Source organism: Mytilus galloprovincialis, chromosome 10 (assembly GCF_965363235.1).
Source record: "Mytilus galloprovincialis chromosome 10, xbMytGall1.hap1.1, whole genome shotgun sequence".
Taxonomy (NCBI): Eukaryota; Metazoa; Mollusca; class Bivalvia; order Mytilida; family Mytilidae; genus Mytilus; species Mytilus galloprovincialis.
The window spans coordinates 19,357,302-19,381,792 of NC_134847.1; the positions used below are offsets into that span (position 1 = coordinate 19,357,302).

A 24,491-nucleotide genomic window follows, 5' to 3' on the forward strand; every position below is an offset into this window, starting at 1 on the left:
GGAATTCATTCCAAAATTAAACAAATGTTTACATGTCAAAAAATAGAATTTTGTCATCACAAACTTCAGTTCACCATTTGAGAGTCAATGAACCTACAACTAAATGTTTCACACGTATAATTCATTAACAAATTTATATGAATGGTAAGATATTTATTTTTGTTTCTTCCTAACTGATCATGTTATAATATTTTGGAAATAAGGCTGTGTATACGTGTAGACGTTAATTCTGTCTAAACTTTCTGGTACTATAGTCTATACACATCTTTGATGGTTAGCTTGGGAAAAAATATACAAGGGTACGACTCCCAGTTTTAAGTAAGTTTAGATTTGATTTTATTATTTTATGTGCTTATGTCATGTACGTGCTTGATGTTTTTATATCCTGCTGTACATGTCTAGAACACACTTTCTTATGTAAATATAAGGGGGGGGGGGCAAGGGGTTTAGCTGTTATACTGTTATGGGGCATTTTAATTCTTTGTTATCTGTTATTCTGAAAATATATTTGCTGTTAGCTGTTACTGTCTTATTCTTTGTTAGCTGTTATTGGGTTTTTAGTTTTTTTGTTATCTGTTATTGTGATAATGTATTTGCTGTTAACTGTTATTGAAAATTGGGATGTTTACATGTTTGGGACAGCCAAAATTCGGTAGAAATTGAAGATCATTGGACATTGGAGTCTACCACTACTAATATGTTGGTCCCGTATTAGGAGAAGGATTCCATTAACATATACTCATCACAAAAGTGAGGTCCAGGACAATTCCATTATATCTTATGATTATCCTTCGTAAAAGCTTTTATGTTATATGGTACATAGACTCTGCCCCTTTAAGGCAGAACCAAATACATTGTACAATGAAAGTTCCCACCATGTACTGGGTTCCGAAGCTGCACATAACTCATTACAATTAAAGATGTATTTCAACTTCAAGCCATAGTTCCCCTATTAAACTATGTATTCTACTTACTAGTAGACTTGGTACAATCAAAAACCTGATAAAATTTGTTCAAATAAGGACTTTGAAAATAGTGGAATAAATTACATTTGGTCCTACTTGATAAATTGCATGCTTATAATTGGTGCTTTTGATTTTTCTACCCTATATACAACTTTGCCTCATAGTCTTATTCAGAAAAATTCACACACCTCATTAAATGGACATTTAAAAAAGTCAGAATGCGAATATATATATTCAAACTCTTTTAGGTCATTTTTTAATAGCAACAAACACAAGAACTATGTCAATTGGACCTACTTTGATACCATAACTGCCCTTGAATTTTTACTAGATATGATTTTTGTCTCTTTGACATATTCCTCATTTCCATTCTCAATTTTATTACACATTATTTAAATTACAAACATGTGTGAGTTTCGATATTTGTACAAAAATAAATGCTGAAAAAAGTATTCCATAACAAATAAACAGCTACGCCATGAGTGCATGATACGCCCGTCACCTTTTTGAAATATTCGATAACTTCTCAATGTCATATCAGATATTTATAAAAATCAGTCAATATATATCATGTATATAAACAATACATCAAAGTTTCATGAGAACTGCAGAGAATATTTTTGAGTTGTCCGAAAACTGGAAAATACCATCTTTTTAATGAATAAACCCCTGAACTGAATAACATTAAATCGGAAATAAAAAAAAATCGAAAGGGCGCTTACAACAATTATAGATATAAACAATTCAGCAAAGTTTCATGAGAACTGCTGAAAATGTTTTTGTGTTAATGTCCGAAAACTAGAAAATCCCCCCTTTTAATTAATAAAAATCCTTTACACGGAAACGTAAAATCTAAAATTTATAAAAATTGAAAGGGAGCTCATGTCAATAGATATAAACAATTCACCAAAATTCCTTGCAAATTTGTGAAAGGATTTTTGAGATATTATCAGAAAGCTGGAAAAAAACACCATTTTTATTGAATCAAACCCCATTACTCAGGAAAATTATAATCTAAAATTTACAAAAAAAAAACGATAGGGAGCTCACGTCAATAGATATAAACAATTTCCCAAAATTTTATGTAAATTGGTTAAAGAATGTTTGAGTCAATGTCCGACATGTTGACGACGGACGGACAAGAATATACCAAATACATATCTAGATACATAATTATGAAAACCATGTTCATAGAAAATGGAATTCATTACAAAGGATTATACCCGTAATAAGAAATACTGGATTTGTCAAGGACCCGACTTATTTTAATATTTCATTTACTGTTATCTGTTTTTGTCCATTTTAATTCCTTGTTATCTGTTATAAGCCAAATCAATTTGCTGTTTTGCTGTTATTGGGACCCCCCTTGCCCCCCTCATATAATTATAATCAATTTAACTATTGTCAGTTTATTGTCTTCATTTTGTATGCCATAACCATTTAATGTAAATGTGTTTGTGCTAATAAATATTGTAAAGAATTGGGTTGCTTAGCTTTTATAATAGTATTTAATACACAAGGCAAGCATGGCTGATTGCATATCAACTCAAATGTCTTTATCCTAATTATAGGGCCCATATAGAGCATTTGTAACTTTGCTTAACTTAACCCTTAACAACTTATCAAAATTTTGTTGGTGCCTCAGTGCCCAAGTAGTCTAAGTAGTTACTACTGTAATCACTAGCCAGTCAACACTGAGGTTGAAAGTCCAACCCCCCCCCCCCCCTTTTCGTGTGGGTGCACTTGACTCCAATCTTAATTGACTAGGATTGTCAGTTTTCTTATCGAAGGTTGGTGGTTATCTGCTGGCACTCCGACTTCCTACACCAATAAAAACTGGACGCCACAAAATTGCCTAAAACCAGGGCTTAAAAGTGGTGTTATTACACCAAAAATTAAATCAATCAAAACTTTGTCAAAGAATTGTTTTATTAAAAAATTTAGAGAGCACATTCAGATATGAAATGCTCTTCATCTTCAACTTATCCAAAATGCATGTTTTAACATTTATAACATTTGTGATCCATCTATAGTTTTTCGCATAATTATCTGTCTCTAATTTTAAGGAGTGTGCACTTATTTTTATCTTGCCTATCTTTAATTTGCTTAATTTCAAATAGTTTAATTACTTAACAAACAAACAAAATGTTAAAAGAATAATTCAAGAGTTGACCTTTGTCTGATATTAGAGTATTTTCACTTAAATCTTTCACATGTTTTCATTTTCAAGTTATTACATATTACAACATTTATATTATTAGGTCAAGATCTTGAAAACCATGCTGTAATATTTTCTAAGTGTAGCTCTTTATCTAAAATATATATGTGTCATACATTGTATAATAAACCATTTAAAATATATATGTGAAATCTCCTTAATTCAGAAATAACGTCAAAATAATACTCGCTTTTCTAATTTCCAATATGATTAGCGAAGAAATATGTGCTATTAAATAATTTGTAGATGTAAATAAATTAAAGAAACAACCAAATATCTGTTCCAAACTTCCAATACAAATTCTCAATTTTGAATATTTAGACCATTCTTAGTATTGGACCGGGTCACTTTACATACATGTATATTAAATGAGATAGAAGTTTTATTTTGATTTTTCTTAAAATCTTTGTTTTTTAGCCATCTCTGATGGAAGGGAATTTCAAGATGTCACGGTCTGATGAGTACGACCCACTCATTGCCAATCAAGGTAATTATTATTTGACACTGTTGCACTCAGTCATTCAATTTTCACTCTTTTATATACTCTTTATTTGAGCGTGTTTGTGTAAGTATATTATTTTAGTGACATACATATAATTTACAAATTATCAATATACAGTTTAAATTCTCAGGGGAAATAATTTTTATGTCCATTTGAAACATGTACCTGTACTTAATTTTTTTTTTCAATTTCCAATTTTTCTGTTATTCTTTAAGTGGATGCATGCTTTATCAGGTTTATTGTACCACTTTAGGAAAATGTGTGAATTAATACCATGTGAACAGTAGCGGATCTAGAAATTTCATAAGTGGGGGCCCACTGGCTGCCTAAGAGGGGGCCCGATTTCGTCACGCCTCAGTGATTCCTTATATAAGCAACCAAATTTTTTTCTCAAAAGGGGGGCCCCTGGGCCCCCCCCCCTAAATCCGCCTTTGGTGTAGCATCATTGTAACTATTAAAGTTAAACAGGTAAAAGTATTCTGTGATCAGGTAAACTTAATTGGTCTAATTCATCTTTTGTCACAATCAAAGTTTTTCAACAAAAACTTGGTCAAGCTGGTAAACTTGGTTTAAGTCATTGGTTGTCACTACCAAAGTTTTTCATCAAAAACTTGGTCAAAACTGGTAAACTTGAATTGGTCCAAGTCATTGGTCATTTGTCACTACCAAAGTTTTTCATCAAACTTGGTAAATGGAAAATATGGTAAAATAAAAAACTGAATTGTGTTAGTTTAAATAAAAATAGCATGAGCTTATATTTCTTCAATTTTCAAAGCGTTGAGTCTACCAACAATTTAAGAATGATATGTGCTCACACAAAATGTACTTCGGTCAATGCTTTTACATCCCATAAATTTACAAAAAGAAGCATTCAATTCTTAAATGCAATTTTTTCTTATGTGTATGGTATGTTATTGCGAGGACATCGTATATATAATGGTCAAATGAAAAACTTTTGTAAAATCTCAAATCTTATTTGACTTATAATTTCTTAAGGAGCAAGCAGCAGCAATTTATGTCAACACATAATGATGTTTAAAATTGGCAAAGGGAGATAATTTGGAGTTTTTCAATGTGATAAACATTTTAAAAGTCATCTGGGGCCAAAAAGAATTCATTTTTTTGATTGATATTTTTTTTTACAATATCATAAAGTAACAACTGATAGTGTAATAAATGCAATTTGCAATAAAAACAAAACAATAATAATTTTGCTGACATTTTTGTACCCTCCAGCCTCCTTAAGACTCACATTATCATTCATGATTGTCTAATGATGTTTCTAACAGATCATATACATAATACATTCATCTTTATCATACAAATTTATTAGAAATTTTGTAGATTTTAAATGTAAAAATTGTCACAAATATCAGATTGACGTTTTATGAATTATTGACTTCCATATATTGTTGTCATTCTGCCAATAAAATCTTTTCAACTTCTCAAGATACAATTCATTAGTTTCCCTAAAGAATATAAAATAATGTAAGCATTTAGACGGCCTTTAATTTACACTTAAATCAGTTATAATAGCAATCAGATTATTTTGATGTTTTTTTTTATATTTACTACTCCAAAATGAAAATTTTGCAGGGATATGAAAACAAATATGACATATATATACATTGTATCAGACTGAATTTAAAAAAAAACAAACTGAAACTGTAAACATCTAAGTAGCTATTTCTTGTTTCACTGAAAACCTGATAATACTATATTTAGGAGTTAACAATTTAAAGGTTCATGTTTTATATAAAAAATACTTTTACTAGTAATTTCCGTGTATGCTAATGACTTCAATTTATAAAAAAAATTCACGGAAGTAGATTTTTTGTGTCAAAATGAGAATGATTATCTCTATTATATGGATTTAAAACCAGAAAAAAACCAGAAAACATCCTTCCTTAACATTTTTATAATAGAATATAATCCTAGGTGAAGAAAAAGTTCAGGAAAAAAGCATGCTATTAGATTAGGTTAGATAAACAACAAATAACAGAACAGGTACATATATAGCAAGGTAGACTCAACTTAAACAATACCAGCTGGTCAATTTAATCTAAATCACTCAATTGTTATGTCAATTTTATAATCTGGTTAGACAGGTTGAAAAACTAGGTAAAGGTTAAGGACAGCACATACCAGTACATGTATAGTTAGATCACAATAATTGAAATTTAAAACCAGTCAAGCACATCCAATTTATGTACCATTAAGCCATTTATAGATTTTACACTTTAATATTTTTTAACCACATTAGTTTTATACATCACATTTAGTTGTGGAGATAAATATATGTATTCCTCTTTTGATGATACCTATGACTTAGCAGGTAAGTAAATATATTATGTAAGAATCATTATTTACATTGAAAAGGAAAATCGAAAAGTATCAAAATATATAACAAGGACTCTGTAACTTTTTCATGTTCTATCAATAATTTTTCCAGTTTCATCCTTTGCTTTTCCAGCAATTTCATGAGTCATGAGTGAGGGTCGGTATGGGGGTCCTTGGTTTCAGTGTTTTTTTCTCATTTCATTATAATGTTTCTCTGTTTTTCTTATCTTTTGATCCATTTTTAGGTGGTATTGGCCCATTACTCTATATTATGTAAACCAGATTGTGACCGTTATGAGTATAATTATGAACTGAAGCTAGAAGAAGTCTCGTTTTTATATGATTGTAAAATTTTTGTGGTCGTATATTGCTAGCACGTCGTCATTGTCGTCACCATCGTCCAAAGACACTTGATTTCCAGACAATAACTTTAGTTTAAGTGAATAGAAATCTATGAACCCCAAAATGAAGGTTTGGATTGATTTTGGGGGTTGTGGTCCTAACAGTTTAGGAATTAGGGGCCAAAATAAGCATTTTTCTAGTTTCTAGACAATATTTTATGGAACAGTGTAGGGATCTCTCTGAAATTATACCACAAGGTTTCATACCAGAAACGGATTGTTATTGGTAATGATTGGACTAAGGGGGTATATGGCTCAAACTGTTTAGGAATTAGGGGGAAAAAATATGGAAAAAACAAGGGTTTTACTGGTTAATGGACAATTAAGACAATTTTAAAGCAGTGTAAGGGAGGTTATCCAAATATTAAAAAAAAAATGTTTGGATTACCTCCCTTACCCTGCTTTAATGTATGTATTTTTCTCATTTCAGATTTTCAGAAAATTATAGTGCGAGTGGGGCATCCGTGTACTGTGGACACATTCTTGTTTAAATTTTTATTATGTATTTAAATTTATTTTTATGTAATTATGGTTGCAAACTCCATTGGAAATTTGAATTGAGATTTTGACCTTATCTTGAGGGAAAGAATTATTTCTTTTGGAAAAAGGGGGGGGGAGAAATTAATAGGGAAGAGGGGGGTAAAAAGAAATTGTAGGGGACAATTTTTTCTTAAGATTTCTAAATTCAAAAAAAGAAAATTTCTTCAAATATTTTTTTTTGAAGGAGGGAATCAATTCTCAACAGCTTAGTGTATATTGCACAAAATCAAACAAAAGGGGAGTAAACTTTAAAAAAAACCTTTTCAGGGTTGGACGTTTGTGATCGTATATACAGCTGCACTAGCTACTCGGCAAATCAATTTATTGTAAATTATAACGGCCACAAATGGTTATCACTTAATAGTTATAAGATAGCTTTGTAAATTGCAATAATGGTGGAGTATTGTAATGTATTGTTAAATAATAAAAAGAAGAACCACAGAAGACCAAGGGACATGAAAACAGAAATATCTGATGTCTTCTAGATTACCAGATGGCATTCAAAAAAGGCAATACACATTAACAGGTCATATTATGACTATAACGATTAAAACTATGGTTCTAACCAATTTTTACAGTTTAATGTGAGTTGTACATCAAGTGTACCTCTGTATTTCAGAAGAAAGTTCTGATGTCAATCCTGATGCTGTTCCATATGAAGAAGCTCTGAAAGAAACAGGTATAGTGTGATGTATACAGGGTTTATGATTAGCAAGGTCCAAAATCAAAGATTTGTTTAATTTTTATCAATATGAACTTTCCAAATGTCTTATTGACCATTTATAATCACTTTTATTTACGTAAAAGTTGGATTTCTGAGAGAACCCCATATTTTATGCACATCTTCAATAAATAACAGTATGCTGCAAGATATTTTATTCAAAAAAGAGAATAGAAATGTATGACACTGGACCAAACAAAACACTTTATTAAAACTGAAATTTAAAATGAACTCAAACACTATGTCTACATTACGGTAATAAAAAAATATGATGCATGTTACCAGGCATATATAGAAAAATTACTGTCTATGTAAGGCTGTTATGTAAACTTATGTAATGTTTCATGAAAACAAGATTGCTGACTGATTTAAACTTTTCATTTTTGAATGAACTATGTGTATATAAACTTCATAAATTGGCAAAGTTAAATATTTGATTATTTGGCTACATTGTATTTGCGATACTTGACTGGAAAGTTAGAGACACTTGAAACTATCAACATACAACAACTTTATTTTTGTGGCGTTAACATTTTTATACGACCGCAAAAATTTTAATTTTTCGTCGTATATTGCTATCACGTTGGCGTCGTCGTCGTCGTCCGAATACTTTTAGTTTTCGCACTCTAACTTTAGTAAAAGTGAATAGAAATCTATGAAATTTTAACACAAGGTTTATGACCACAAAATGAAGGTTGGGATTGATTTTGGGAGTTTTGGTCCCAGCATTTTAGGAATTAGGGGCCAAAAAGGGCCCAAATAAGCATTTTCTTGGTTTTCGCACTATAACTTTAGTTTAAGTAAATAGAAATCTATGAAATTTTTACACAAGGTTTATGACCACAAAAGGAAGGTTGGGATTGATTTTGGGAGTTTTGGTTCCAATAGTTTAGGAATTGGGGGCCAAAAAAGGGCCCAAATAAGCATTATTCTTGGTTTTCGTACAATAACTTTAGTATAAGTAAATAGAAATCAATGAAATTTAAACACAAGGTTTATGAACACAAAAGGAAGGTTGGGTTTGATTTTGGGAGGTTTGGTCCCAACAGTTTAGGAATAAGGGGCCCAAAGGGTCCAAAATTGAACTTTGTTTGATTTCATCAAAAATTGAATAATTGGGGTTCTTTGATATGCCGAATCTAACTGTGTATGTAGATTCTTAATTTTTGGTCCTGTTTTCAAATTGGTCTACATTAAGGTCCAAAGGGTCCAAAATTAAACTTAGTTTGATTTTAACAAAAATTGAATCCTTGAGGTTCTTTGATATGCTGAATCTAAAAATGTACTTAGATTTTTTATTATTGGCCCAGTTTTTAAGTTGGTCCAAATCGGGGTCCAAAATTAAACTTTGTTTGATTTCATCAAATAAAGGCAACAGTAGTATACCGCTGTTCAAAACTCATAAATCCAGGGACAAAAAACAAAATCGGGGTAACAAACTGAAACCGAGGGAAATGCATTAAATATAAGAGGAGAACAATGACATAACACCGAAACGTAACACACACAGAAACGGACCAAGCATCAGACAAAACACCACGAGAATAACAAATATAACATCAAAAATTGAATAATTGGGGTTCTTTGATATGCCAAATCTAAATGTGTATGTAGATCTTAATTTTTGGTTCCATTTTCAAATTGGTCTACATTAAAGTCCAAAGGGTCCAAAATTAAACTAAGTTTGATTTTAACAAAAATTGAATTCTTGGGCTTTTTTGATATGCTGAATCTAAACATATACTTAGATTTTTGATTATGGGCCCAGTTTTCAAGTTGGTTCAAATCAGGATCCAAAATTATTATATTAAGTATTGTGCAATAGCAAGAAATTTTCAATTGCACAGTATTCAGCAATAGCAAGAAATCTTCAATGGCACAGTATTGTGCAATAGCAAGCAATTTTCAATTGCACAGTATTGCGCAATAGCAAGAAATCTTCAATTGCACAGTATTGTGCAATAGCAAATATTTTCAATTGCACAGTATTGCACAATAGCAAGAAATATCTAATTGCACAATATTGTGCAATAGCAAGAAATTTTCAATTAGAGTTATCTTTCTTTGTCCAGAATAGTAGTTTAATCAACTTAAATCATTGTTTTATACAATATACAATGTATATTCACTTTTACTACCAACTGATAAATTAAAACAATCTTTACCATTCAGTGATAACAAGCACTTTATTTTACATTTTAATATTTTATGATGTATTTAAATCAGTAGTTATTGTTGCAAACTCAATTAGGAATTTGAATTGAGATCAGTTTTGGAAAAAGGGAAAGGGGGATGTGAAAAAAAATGGGGGGGGTTAAATTTTTCTCATTTCAGATTTCATAAATAAAAAGAAAATTTCTTCAAACATTTTTTTGAGAGGATTAATATTCAACAGCATAGTGAATTGCTCAAAGACAAAAAAAATATTTTAAGTTCATTAGACCACATTCATTCTGTGTCAGAAACCTATGCTGTGTCAACTATTTAATCACAATCCAAATTTAGAGCTGAATCCAGCTTAAATGTTGTTTCCATACTTGCCTCAACTGTTCAGGGTTCAACCTCTGCGGTCGTATATAGCTGCGCCCTGCGGAGCATCTGGTTTCTTGTGACTTAAAAATTGTACGAGAAATTCTGTGATGTCCAGTTATGGTGTACTATATATACTGATAAGTTGTGCCATGCCTCTGCGGTATAAGCTTTGCTCATTATTGAAGGCCATACAGTGACCTATAGTTGTTAATATCTGTGTCATTTTGGTCTCTTGTGGAGAGTTGTCTCATTGGCAATTATACCACATCTTCCTTTTTTTATACTTATACATTGTAACTTTATTATTTTTGTAATTTTAGGTTATGGAAGATTCCATTTTAAGGTACTAGCTCTGTGCGGATGGGCAGTATCCAGTGATGCCATTGAGGTGCTATCCGTTTCATTCCTTTTACCCGCAGCCAGCTGTGACCTTGACATTGGATCATCAGATAAAGGATGGCTCAATGCTATTGTTTTTATTGGTATGGATAATAATTAAAGACCAACAGCCGCATAAGCATAACAACAAATCTAAACAAAATAATCATGACAAGAATTTGTATTTAATTTATCATCTATGGAGAAACACTTATGCATTAGCACAAACACCTTTTGCATCAAACAAAATATACTCATGTAAACAAAATCTATTTATGACATTTTAAAAATTCAATATAGGTCGTAACTCTTTACTGGTTTTCCATGGAAACTTATTTGATTAATAATTAAGTACCTCATGTCAGTTTAAAAGATACGGTTCTTGTTAATTGAAATTGTAACTCTTGTTATCTTTTTCAATAGGTATGTGTATTGGGAGGTTATTTCTAACTGACATTATAACTCATGTTAACTTTTTCAATAGGTATGTTATTGGGAGGTTATTTCTAATTGACATTGTAACTCGACATTGTAACTGATTAATAATTAAGAACCTCATGTCAGTTTAAAAGATACGGTTCTTGATAATTGAAATTGTAACTCTTGTTATCTTTTTCAATAGGTGTGTTATTGGGAGGTTATTTCTAACTGACATTATAACTCATGTTAACTTTTTTCAATAGGTATGTTATTGGGAGGTTTAATTTCTAATTGACATTTATATAACTCATGTTATCTTTTTCAATAGGTATGTTATTGGGAGGTTATTTCTAACTGACATTATAACTCATGTTAACTTTTTCAATAGGTATGTTATTGGGAGGTTATTTCTAATTGACATTGTAACTCGACATTGTAACTGATGTTAACTTTTTCAATAGGTATGTTATTGGGAGGTTATTTCTGGGGATCATTAGCTGACCACCAAGGAAGACGGTCCATTCTGATGTGGTCTCTAACAGTGAATGGAATAGGGGTACTGGCCTCCAGTGTAGTACAAACATTCTGGGCTTTCCTACTCTGTAGATTTATTAGTGGAATTGGGTAAGTAATACTAGAAGCTCAGAGTTGATTTTTATTCATACCTGCCAACTTTCATGATTTAGGCGTGTATGACACGATTTTGACCCTTTGTCACAATTGCACGATCGTGATCGTGAAAAACCCTCTAAAACGCGATTTTGTGAAAATCTACACGAAAAATATGATGGTTCCCGATTTTGAACTGTGTCCAAGGAAGTTATTCTCGTTCAGCCAATCAAATCCTATGTTTCTCATGATCAAATTGATCAGCCAATCAAAAACGTTTTCTCTCAAGATAATTCTAACATCCTAGATTCTGAACTTGTGTTGAATTCCTCTGTTTTTTACAATCGTGAACATGGCATATGGTTTTTCACCTGCAAGGAGGTTCTTACACAGAATAAGAATAAAAGCATGGCTGATTGACAAACTTCAATGATGCAGTACTACCATAAAGATAATAAATAGTAGTTTATTCACTAATTTATTGATATTACACATGTTGTAACAAATGTTATTTATGTAATTAAATACCAAATCATTTAATGTACTATTCTTTATTTTTCACATGGACAAAACAAAAAAACCCACATGAGGAATGCCTTAAATGAGGGACTTTCCTTAGTCAAGGGGTCATTTTACTTCTGTGAAAAAATAAAAATGAAAAATGTAGATTTTTATTTAACTTAAAAATGGGAAATTCTGACATTATATTTAGAACTACTTTTCTAAATGTAGGGTCCAATTAATTATTTTGAAAAATAAAGAAGATATACATGATATATTAGGCCAAGAACATACCAAAATTCTTGGACATGTGTTGACCATATTATACCAGATAGATCATAAGATGTATAATTCTTTGGGAAAAGTTTCTTCAAATAATATGAATATGTGCTCATTTTTACTTAAAGAGTGTTTTTTAATGTCCTTACATTGAGGGGATACCCCTAGGTGTTGTTCCCAACCTGATATAGGTCTTTCTTTGTGCATAATTTTAAATTGGAAAAGTCAACAATTATTTAATATCCTTACACATGAAATTAATTCCTGGTCTTGCAGCTACATGTTCATCTTTTCTGCTGATATATAATAACTAGAATCATGCAAATAAACTTAAGAAAAAGGCATGTAAGCTCATCTTACAAATATGACACTTTTTCTAGACCACAAAACAGCACATGCAAAATAGTCGTCGCAAAGAATTGTAACCTTTGAAATTGTTGTCGGGCCTAAAATAAAATATTGTTGGTTTCCCCAATCCCGACCGACCCTGCAAAAAGGGTGCTACTCAAGAAATTTTATTGTCAAAACTAAGTCGAAAATTATTTTATTCATTTCAGATTTTCAGGCTAGCAGCATTGTCCAATACTATGATACTATTCAGGCTTTTTGGAAAAAATAAAATTATTTCCCTACCTACCTACCCACACCTTGCTTGGCAGGGTCGGGATTGGGGAAACAAACAATATATTAATTTAGGCCTCGCGCACTAAAACCCCCATGGGCACTTTCACAACTTGGCAGGTATGTTTATTTAAAAAGATAAATTCTTAAAATCAGCTAAATTACAAGTACATTGTACTTATAAAACTGATTGCATAGAGAACAACTAGAAAATTGGTGAAGGTCAGCTGTTAGTACATTGATTTCAAATGCCTGGTCTTATTTCTGTTCAATTATATAGAATGAATAGAGATAATATCCAATAAAAAAAAAACTAAATTATAGAAATTGCTTAAATTTTACGATTGTTTAGTTTTAAATACAGCTTATTTGAAAAAAAATAATAAGAAATACAGGTCACAGATGAGTTGAAAAATGTATTTCAATTTTAATGCAAAAAAATCACATTTTTGCCCCAAAGGGAGATAATTTGGAGCTTTACTAATGGTATAAACATTTTAAAAGTCATTTGGGCAAAACAATTGATTTTTTGGGTTGATTTTTGTTCCATATCATAAAGTAGCAACTTTAAGTGTAATAAACAAAATTTGTATTAAATGAAAAACAAATGATTAAAATTTTGATTATCCTTAAAAGAAAACTAAGTAACATTTATAAATAAGGGAACTGAAAATGGTTATTGGTTATACTGACTTCTAATTATGTAAATTATTTATCTCTAAACTAGAGACTGTGTATTATAATATATCCTTGAACTTTGTCAAAAGACTTGCTTCAGACCCCTCTCTTTGTATTGCAAGAAAAAGTAGTATAAAGTGATCACTTCTTCTGTCTTCTTGCGTTGTCATCTCCATCACACTTTGTTAATCTGGATCTTATTGTAAATGCTTTGGAACATTTTAACCAAACTTGCACAGATTCATCAAAAAGGCATGATGATTTCCACCTTTTTTTTATACCCCACCTACGAAAGTAGAGGGGCATTATCATTTCTGGTCTGTGCGTCCATTCGTTTGTTTGTTCGTCCATCCGTCTGTCCTGCTGCAGGTTAAAGTTTTTGGTCAAGGTTGTTTTTGATGAAGTTGAAGTCCAAACAACTTGAAAATTGAAAGTTGTACACATGTTCTCTATGATATGATCTTTTTAATTTTCATTCAAAATAAAAGTTTTTATCCCAATTTCACAGTCTATTGAACATAGAAAATGATAGTGCGAGTGGGGCATCAGTGTACTATGGACACATTTTTGTTTTTTTGTATCTAAGTGACTTTAAGCTCACCTAGTCAAAAGGTCCAGTGTGAGCTACTTGTATTCCAATTATTTGTGTCCATTGTTTGTCATTTGTTAACTTTAATATGAATCTTGGCCAAAATTTGACAGCAATCCAAAAAAAACCAAGCAAACCATTAAAGACATCTGTCATGTACACTATCAATCATCAATCTCTATGTTCTAGTGTTGGAGGGAGCATCCCAGTTATATTTTCATATTTCACTGAATTTCAACCAAAAGAAAAAAGAGGAATGATGATTAGTGCCTTAGCTACATTCTGGATGTGTGGGAACATCATAGCTGCAGGTAAATTTTGCATTCTGGATGTGTGGGAACATTATAGCTGCAAACTTTTTCTCCTGAAACTATAATAGATCAAGTCAAAAAAATAGTGCATTTTTAAGTTGTTGGCCACAACCTTCAACCAAAATAAATTTGACATATAAAGATGACTATGGATCAGATATAATACCAAAAACTATGCAGGTCCTTGTATGTGGCGAATATCCCTTGAAGCAAAAACTATTGAAACTTATATGAAATGTTAGACAAAACTATCATTTTCTTCATTAAAGTGCACAACTGGGATGTCATAATGACATCATACATTTTATAAAATATCAGAAATTGTTGATTTTATACAATATTAACCCCTTGTTAACCTACTCCTTTGATTGTTTTGTAGGTTTGGCCTGGGCAATAATTCCACGTGATATAGGATACATCTCATCAAGTTTTAAATTCTCTAGCTGGAGGATATTTGTAGCTACTTGTGCTGTACCTAGTCTGTCTTCAGCTTTCTTATTCACATTGATGCCTGAAAGTCCTAAATTTCTTCTTATAGTAAGTATATGTAAAATTTATTTATTTGGTATATATATCCACAACTAGTCTAAACATCTACCCAACAATGTTAGATCTGTAAATTTGCTTTCGCAAATTTTTTGTTCTTCCCTCGCCAGGATTCGAACCCATGCTACTGAGATATCGTGACACCAAATCGCTGCACCGTAGCCGTCCCGCTAGACCACACGACCACCTGGGCTTATATATTTATATGGTAAATAATATTTATACTTGTTTATAAACTTTAGACGATTTAGAGCTAAATATATTTTGAAGACGTCTCATTAACATTTGTAATATTTCCGATGACAATTTGAAACATAAGACATCATCTGATCATCATTCTACCATCTTTGCTAGAAGATCAATGCTTATTTTCTCTAGTAACATTGCACTAGCATTATTGTCCAAATTAGTAACAGTATTTCATTTTTTGTTGCTTATTGGAAGAAATTTGTATATAAAAACTGTGAATATTTTAATGTTTTATCATCAAATTTTGTGAATAAGGATGTTCCATCTATATTAGCTGCAGAAATGATCCTCTTATGGTCCTTGCTATATGTTTTTTGTTAATTTGATGATCTATGGTCAGCTTATTTATATGCTGTTATATTTGAATCTTATAACAGATTGTTGAGACTCTCTCAGGGTACCCCCCTCAGGTCGCAAGGTCGCTTTTACATTCGTCGAGAGGTCGTTTTTAAGGGAAATGTACAGGTTGCAGGTCGTTTTTTTCCCAACACAGAGGACGGAAGTCGGTCGGAGGTCGTTTTTTCCAAATTTTACAGGTCGCAGGTCGTTTTTAGAAGGCCCTCAGGTCGGAAGTCGCCTCTAAAAAGCCTAGAGGTCGCAGGTCGTTTTTGACCCTGCCGGAGCCTCATTGTTTATTCCTTTTTACCAGTGCTTAGATTGGTTTTAAATAAAGTTGAGAGATGTTTTAAAAATATCTAAAATTGATACCAAAGATGCTGCAATTGAACTTCAGAAAACCTTAAGACTAAGGCTTTTAGCAATTTGTTTCACTTAATAGTTTCTTGTCCATGTGCCCAATATCTTTGAATCCCTATTTTCATTTTGTTTTTTTTGTTTTATTTATCTAGGCTGGCAAAGCATCTCAAGCCATTAAAGTACTAACTAAAGTACATGACAGTAACTTCTCACATAGAAAGTCAAAAGAATACAAGGTAATGCTTATAGACTGGGGAAACATGTAAATTCCTGATTGTGATTTTCATTAATATAATCATTTTAAAAGTAAAAAGATGTGGCATATATGCCAATGAGACATATCTTCACCGGGACTAAGATAGGTAGAAGGTTAGCAAATATAGATCATCAAATAGCTTCTACAATGAGCAAAACCCATAATACCTAGCAAGCTATAATTTTTATAAATGGCCCTGAAAAGACAAATAAATAACAATTCAAACAAGAAATTTTACCATACTTAAGTTATCATGTCCCTCAAGCCTTTATAAATTAAACAATTGCTGAATTTTGTTTGATTAATTCTCTAACATCAGGTTGCCTTCACCAAATGCTACAAAAACCTATACACAATGCAAATTACCTCAGAACTCTGATCAAGTGTAAATTTGGGTAGCTTCACTTTTACCGCTCTTGAGTTATGTCCCTTTATAACATTATATGCAAGCAAGGGCATCATCTGTGTTTATTCAAATACTATAAGCAACAGGTCAACTATGTTTAGTGTTTGTAAGGTGTCACTGGCATATCCAGAAATTGCCATAGACTTGCTTAGAGGGGCCCACTCTTTAGTGATTACCTAAATAATCAACCAATTTTTCCCACAAAAGGAGGGACTTGTGGGCACCCTTATTTTTAACATTATATCAATCATGGTCAATAAAACAGATGAAGATACAATAGAAATTTTCCCATTCATCTGTCAATTTAAGCATGTCTTCAATGACTCCTTATAGTTTTACAAGTTCTCACTAATTGTTAATGCAATAGGTAATAGGTTTCGTAAAGACAATTTTTTTAACCATCCTTTAATGCTGATACCGGTAGCTATTTTTATAAAGAATTGTGCATATTCTTTATCTTACTAAAAGAACATATAAAAATAGAAAGAAGGAGATCTGAAATATGACTTAAGTTATTGGGTTTTTTTAGATAAAATCCCTGATATTAGCCACAGATACTAGTAAAGCCGAATATCTAGAACAACACAATGGAAACGATGTGGGCTGTATAGCTAAACTAGGAACAGGTTGTACTGTGGTAAATAATCATTACACTTTTACTGTTTTTCAGTTATGTCCCTTTATAACTTTATATGGTAGACAAGCGGGGGCATCATCTGTGTCCAATGAACACATTCCCCATTTATTTATTGATACATAATTGATTTTTTCTTTTTAATTCAGTTATCTTGATTTAATACGTTTTATTATTACAGAATTTTTCTATGAATAATAGCATTTATATTTTTTTTTATACTTAATCTATTTTTTCTCCATCGTCAAATAACAGACATATTTAAAGCATTTTGATTTTGAGTTGATGATTAAATGACAAAACCTTATGTTTATGTTGTATCTTTTCTTTCCATTTCAGTTAAAAGAATCAACAAAACAACTATTTCGACCTCCTTTATTGAAGAGTACAGTTTTAATGTTAATAGTCAACTTTGTTTTAGCTTTTGGGTAAGTTCCAGTATTTTGTAATGCAATGCTTGAAGCTATATTTGATACAAATTTGTTGATCATATTAGAGATTATCTGTTCAGGAGAGGGAATTCAAACATACAGCTTTATAGAAAGTCTTACACATGTATTTTGTATTACATGTTCTATAATTGAGTTGAGGCCTATCCATGCAACCTGGAAGTTCCCAGGCTTAGCACTTGCTAGGAAGTAAGTGTTTTTGATATTGATACTCGAGAAATTTTCAATTGACAAATAGAAAAAAATATTATTTGAATGATTATACAATTTTTAGATTATTGAAGGTTCTGACAATAAAGAGAGTTTACTTGCTTTAATCTCATTGAAGGGCCACAGCAGAAATCCTCCCTCCGTGGAAGACCATAGATTTTCTGTTTATTGCTATTTTCCAAGGGAACATCATTATAAACATGCTTTATCATGTTTATGACATCCTCATGTTCTCAGTTGCCAGAAAAACTTAATCTGCAACCATCAAACCCCATTGCATTGGTGACAGCAACTCTTCAACTACTCTTAAATATAACAGTACTAATTTTCTTTAAATCTTCACATGTTTTTATTTTCATGTGTAGTGTGCCAACCATGATGCTTAGCTGTGCTTGTGTTAGTTACTCACGTAACAGTTAGTGCACAGCATGTACCAGTTTTCAATTTTAGAACATTTGTATGTTTTTACTCACTCTTTTTGCAAACTAAAACTTTTTTTTATTGTTAAACAGAAGTTTCAGGATAAACAGCACAGGTCTCATACACACTAAATATGAAGTGTATTGTAGTAGCTTTAAGGGTATTCTTAAATGTTTTATTTGAAAAATAATGTACTTATTAAATGAGTATTTTTAATAAAACTCGATAAATTTTGGCACAAAGCTGATCTTTAATAGATGAACAATTTATATATAGTTCTGTCTGGGTTTTTCGAATTTTCCTATCTGCATTAGTAACATTTCTGAGTGAGGATTGAGTCTGTTCAGCAGTATGATTAGATATGTACATATACTACTTGTATTTATACATTCTTTATCTTTTGTTTTTAAGGTACTATGGACTTTGGATGTGGTTTCCCGAGTTATTTAGTCGAATGAAAGATGGTGGTTCCCCTTGTGATCAGTCTAATTCCAATTTTATAAACCAGACAAGTAAAAATGAGACTACATGTAATTACAAAGACAATTGGGTATATTTCTCTGGATTTATGACTGCTCTGTCAAACTTACCAGGAAATATTCTCACAATTTTCTTAATGGATAGAATAGGACGAAAGCAGTTATTAGGTAAGAAAAACATACCAGATATTTTGTAAAAGATATTATGTCATGGAAGTATATTTAGCTCATGAAAAATCCAATGGCTATTTAAAGGGAGGTTACGAATGCCATCCATGCAAGTTTTCTGGAATAGAACGTATTCATTTAAATGGAACAAACATAATAAATCTTGTTTTACTGAGTGAAATACCTGCTGTTATTTAATTTAGTTTGGTAAATGGGGAATGAATGAAAAATCAGTACTTGCTTTATGTAATCTGGATTTATATATGTATATAGACTCACACCAAAACTAGAGTACAAAAGATTATCTGGAATTTTTTTGGAAGTTATTGAAATGATAAACAAAGTATGTATTCATTTTAAAAAAAATGTTGTCACACTTATACTTTAATATATAATTTTTTTACCCCTTCCAAGGGAATGATTATTTCTTATGATAAGTTAGGGGAAAATCAATTTTTGGTGAATAAATTAAATTTTGTAGGTAGAAATAAGTATCTAAAATGTAGAGTATTATCTGATTTTCATTTAAACCTCTGATATCTTGTTTTAAAAAAACTTGTGATTTATGTCTTATTTCAGCAATGAGTATGGTGTTGTCAGGTGTGAGTGTGTTCTTCATACCACTAATCCACAATAAATATGAGAACCTGGGTATATCTTGTGTATTTGGTGCTGTATCTACCGTAGGATGGAATGCCTTAGATGTTTTATCAGCTGAATTATTTCCTACATCACTCAGGTAATTTATACAGTACCGGTACTTCCTTAATTACTGTAAGTTCTTTTGGGTTTAAAAAAATAATTTAAAACTGATAAAATATTTATTTTTAATTATTTCTGAATTCTTAAATAAGGACTGATTTAGTACAAAAGAAATTTTCAAAGTCAATTTATCATTATTTTCGTTTTAAAATTTCCCTTTAACTTCCATCATACATGTATCTCATTACCATATTTGTGTTGTCCTTGACCTCATAATAATGGTTCAGCAACTACTTTGAAAAAACTGATTGTCATATGATTTTCTCACCTATTATGAGTTAAAGTCAATATACTTGGTGTATAAATGTCAGTCAAACAGGGTTCACCAGATTTATACACTTGGAGAAATGGATCTAACCATGAAAACTCAACATAGATTCATGACTGAGGTTCTATGACGATAAGAAATAGGTCAACTATATAGGTGCAATGAATGATTGTAAGGTTAACATCCAGATTAAATCCTACATTAAAACCTTGATCTAACAGACTTCCAATTTAAAATTCATACAAAATCAGTGAAGTAGGTGAGACTGTTCAATATATGCACTCTTATTGGAATCCATGTATCACTAAGTCTAAAGTAATTGTAATTAGTTTTATTCATTGCTTTTTTGGGGGGAGGGAGGTCCTTAGGAATGATTGAAAAACTGAAATTAAAAGATTGATTTTCAAAAGTATTAAAGAAATTCTTTTTGTTAACACATATATGTTATAAATATATGTATATGCTTGTTGACTTCATATTCTAGCAAAAACATGTTTTGTCATTTCAGATCAACAGCCTTTGGTATTATGTCTGGTATTGGTAGGATAGCAGCCATTTTAGGCAATTTAACATTTGGTGAATTAATTGATGTACATTGTGCAATACCTATGATAATTGTTGCTGCTCTGTTAGTATTTGGAGGGTTATCATCGATCAAACTGCCAAACACAACAAAGACAGATATTCATTGATATTTAGCTCATTTGTTTGAGATTTTTTTGTATGAGTGTTTTAAATATTTAAAATTTAACTGTCGAGAGTTGATAATTATCGTATTTCACAAGATTTGATGGTGGAATCTGTATATTATGATTTTCAAACAATATGCAGGCAAAATGATTCCTTCTTTTCAAATGATCAGCAAAAAGATGTGTTCTTTCTATGTGACGTCATCAGGCAAGGTCACCTTTTTTAATGTTGTCACAGTAGGAAATTTAGAGGAAAGCAAGAAAATTCGACATCATAATGGGATTTTAACCAATGAAGAACTGAGTTCAAACAAACCACATGTTGATTAAATTTGTTTATACAATGGGTGCAGAAAGGGATAAATTGACGAAGAATTAGAGAAATGATTTTATACAACACCCAGTGGTTAAAAATGAATCCCATATGGGTTTACATTGTATCACTAATAAATAAGTAATATCAGGTGCTTTGATTGGTAGATAATTAGTTGAGATACCATGGTAATGGTTAATTTGTTTTCTTATATTAACTCAGTAACCAATTTTCCTTTCTCCACTCTGAGCATTTATTTTTTTTATCTTAAAATACTTACAAAAATGTGCATGTTGAAAATCTAAAATTTCCACCATCTTATGTAGAGAATTATGATTAATCACTAATATTAAAGGGAATCCAAACTGTATATATATTCTGTATGAAATTGAAAATGGAAATGGGGAATGTGAACAAAGAGACAACGACCCAAGCAAAGAGCAGACAACTGCCGAAGGCCACAAAGTCTCTTCAATCCAGCTATAAACTCCTGCACCAGGAGGCGTTCTTCAGCTGGCCCCTAAGGCAGCAACCATTTGATTTTCTGGGGGGGGGCTATGGTTTTTTTTGGAAAAAAAAGTTTGTTTCCAGTTTTTGGTGAAAAAAAATAATTTGTTTTGGACCCTGAGAAAAAAAAATTGTTTGTTTCACCCTCAGCTGCCACTATATGTAATGCTAAAATTGAAAGAAAAAACTTGTTTTCGGTTTGTTGCTAAAAAAAATAGATTGTTCTTCGCCAAAGGCGAAAAAAAAAGTTTGTACAGAAAAAAAAACCATAGCCCCCCCAGAAAATCAAATGGTTGCTGCCTAAATAAAAATGTGAACTAGTTCAGTATGTATGTAAATAACAGCAAATCATTTTAGGTAAGAAAGAAATAGATAGGCAAACATTTAAGATTATACTGCTGTTTATTAGATTTTAGCCTATCTATTTGAGATGATGCATAATGTAAAGTGACTAATGCAGAAACATTAATTTTCATGGGGTTAAAATTTCGTGGTTTTGTCTCCATATAATATTTCATTGGGAATTAATTTCGTGGTTTCAAATAAATGGAAGTGATATTATATGTAGGTTAAATTTTGTGGATATATTCTTTCCACGAAATAAACGAAATTAAATCCTCCACGAATATTTCTGCTTTTACAGTATATATTTGATCATGCTTGTACTATTTTTACATATTTACAAATCTTTTTACCAAACAAAAATAATTTAAAAATGATCTGTTCTTAAATGTACTAAAGCAAGAAAAATGATTCTATGCTTACATGGATTACCTTTTAGTGGGTTATTTTCACGATTTTCATTGAATAAGATATACGAAATATTTAGGCGGTTATTATTTTAGCGGATTCAAAAGTTTTATCAATACCTCTGCATGTACACTTTTAATTTGGAGGCATTTATTTTGGCGATTTTGTTCTATCCTCGAAAATAAGCAAAAATTTAAACCCCACAAAAATAACCCACTTTACGATATCTGTTTGAAGACTCAAGTTTAAATTGATATGTCTTTCCTAAGTCTATTTTGCAGTATGATGCTTATTGTTTTATATTCTTATGATCTGTTATAACCTACCTCTTTTAAACATAAACAATGAAAATAAATAATAAAACTTATAAAAACCTATGATGTGAGACATACTTGATGTCTCTTTCATGATGTTGGAAGAACAATGGAAAAAGATATATGGCAAAGAAGTGATCAACTATACATTTGTAATAAAAAAAAAATAGTCTCTTTGTTTGCAATGATTTCACATTTGTTGATATGCACACACTAAAAAAATGGTCAAATTCCATTAAACTACAGTTTTAAGTTCTGATAATCAGACTTATATTTTTGGATGACTATTTTCTTTTTCTTTGAATGAAAGCTTAGAGATAGCACAAGAGCTTTCTTTAAATAGGAGTTTTGCCTGTAAATATTTTCAGAATCTGCCAATATATTGGTTTCTATTTGATAAATTAGTTTGCTTCAAAGCAATCTTTTGAGACATCACTAACTATTAAAACAGTTTGATTCCAGTTTTCAGATCAAGATTTAAAGCCCGATGATAAATCCATTCAGGGTTTTCTTTTAAATATGAAGTTCTTTAATAGCCTTTCTGCTTAGTACTTATATGTTGTTTACAGAAGAGATGCACTTAATAAAATGAGTACCTCCACTTATCTATTTATGTATCATGTGACATTGATATTTTATGTACTTAATGTACTTTAAAACAATCTGAAACTATATTTATGTGCAACTCAATTAATTTATGTAAGGAAATTTTATTCCTTTCATGTATGTGAAGAGATAATTTGATATAGATACTCAGGTTTGATGCTTGATATTACCAGTAAATTGTCATGAAAATTTATACCTGTATCATGAATAGTAATGATTATTTGTATAATGTAATAAGAATAGTGGTACATGTAATGGCACATGTATTACTGATAAAGGTTTAAGATTTTGATGCTTCATGAATTCTATGCAGGTCCATAAAGGTGTAATACACTAAATTTGTCTATGTAAGTTGTTGGCATCATAGTGTTGGGAGTTAATTGTGAAAATTGTTGAATGGGATATGTAGATTTTATTATTATTTTCAAATAATGATGATATGTACTGATAAAATATTAATATTTTGTTGAATATTTTGTTACATGATATATTTTATAAATAAATAAAATGTCTTGCTTAAAATTGTGTACTGGAAAGATGTTCTTTTTATATTAATAAAATGAGATGTGTGACATTTGTCGATGAGACAGCAACCAATCAACACAAAAAGCAAGACACCTAGAATTCAACATACAGTTTGCAACATCAGACAGGAGTCCATAAATTACCCTCAATCTAAAAAAAAATATGAGCAGCTAAAACAGAAACTATCAAAGGTCTGTTTTAAACACAAAATGTTCCAAATAACAAAAAACAGAATGACATTGGACAGTTAAAAAAGTTTTATTGAAACTTCAACTTTCCCCTTTTTATCTCAACCAGTAGACTTATAGAGTAAATAAAAAATACACTATTGAAATAATACAGGTAGAGTACCTAGGTATAAGCAACTCAAAGTTCCTCTTTAGCATCTTTATTGAACATAAACAAAAGCTCCACAAATGAGCCATCTTCTAGCAACTACGCAATATTCAAGCTGTATTCACTTGATACAGTGACTTTGTTCTTTGTCCATAAATATAGATCTTGCAAGTATAACAAGTATTGAAGGCAAAAATATTTGTGGCTATAAAATTGGATTTCAAATTAATGTCATTAATGCAGCTAATGCCATTAAGTTTCAAACAAATTTTAGAAACCCAACAGTCTTTAAGGTACTATACA

The 24,491-nt window shown here is 31.0% G+C and overlaps 1 protein-coding gene across 3 annotated transcripts; it reads left to right on the forward strand.

Annotated features, from left to right (window-relative positions):
• The first annotated feature begins 11 nt into the window (after positions 1-11).
• LOC143049986 (synaptic vesicle glycoprotein 2C-like) lies at positions 12-23,849 on the forward strand. Of its 3 annotated transcripts, XM_076223768.1 has the most exons (14): positions 32-144; positions 255-318; positions 3,601-3,670; positions 7,586-7,645; positions 10,540-10,701; positions 11,479-11,641; positions 14,484-14,605; positions 14,985-15,142; positions 16,249-16,332; positions 17,288-17,395; positions 17,732-17,820; positions 18,883-19,118; positions 19,698-19,857; positions 20,657-23,849. In XM_076223768.1, exons 3-14 carry the CDS (start codon positions 3,610-3,612, stop codon positions 20,838-20,840), a joined length of 1,587 nt encoding a protein of 528 aa, XP_076079883.1. In that variant the 5' UTR covers positions 32-144; positions 255-318; positions 3,601-3,609; the 3' UTR covers positions 20,841-23,849. The 3 variants fall into 3 exon arrangements, with proteins under 3 accessions (XP_076079882.1, XP_076079883.1, XP_076079884.1); XM_076223767.1 differs by lacking the exon at positions 255-318 and having other exon boundaries at positions 12-144; XM_076223769.1 differs by lacking the exons at positions 32-144; positions 255-318; positions 3,601-3,670 and adding an exon at positions 5,902-6,020.
• The last annotated feature ends 642 nt before the right edge of the window (positions 23,850-24,491 follow it).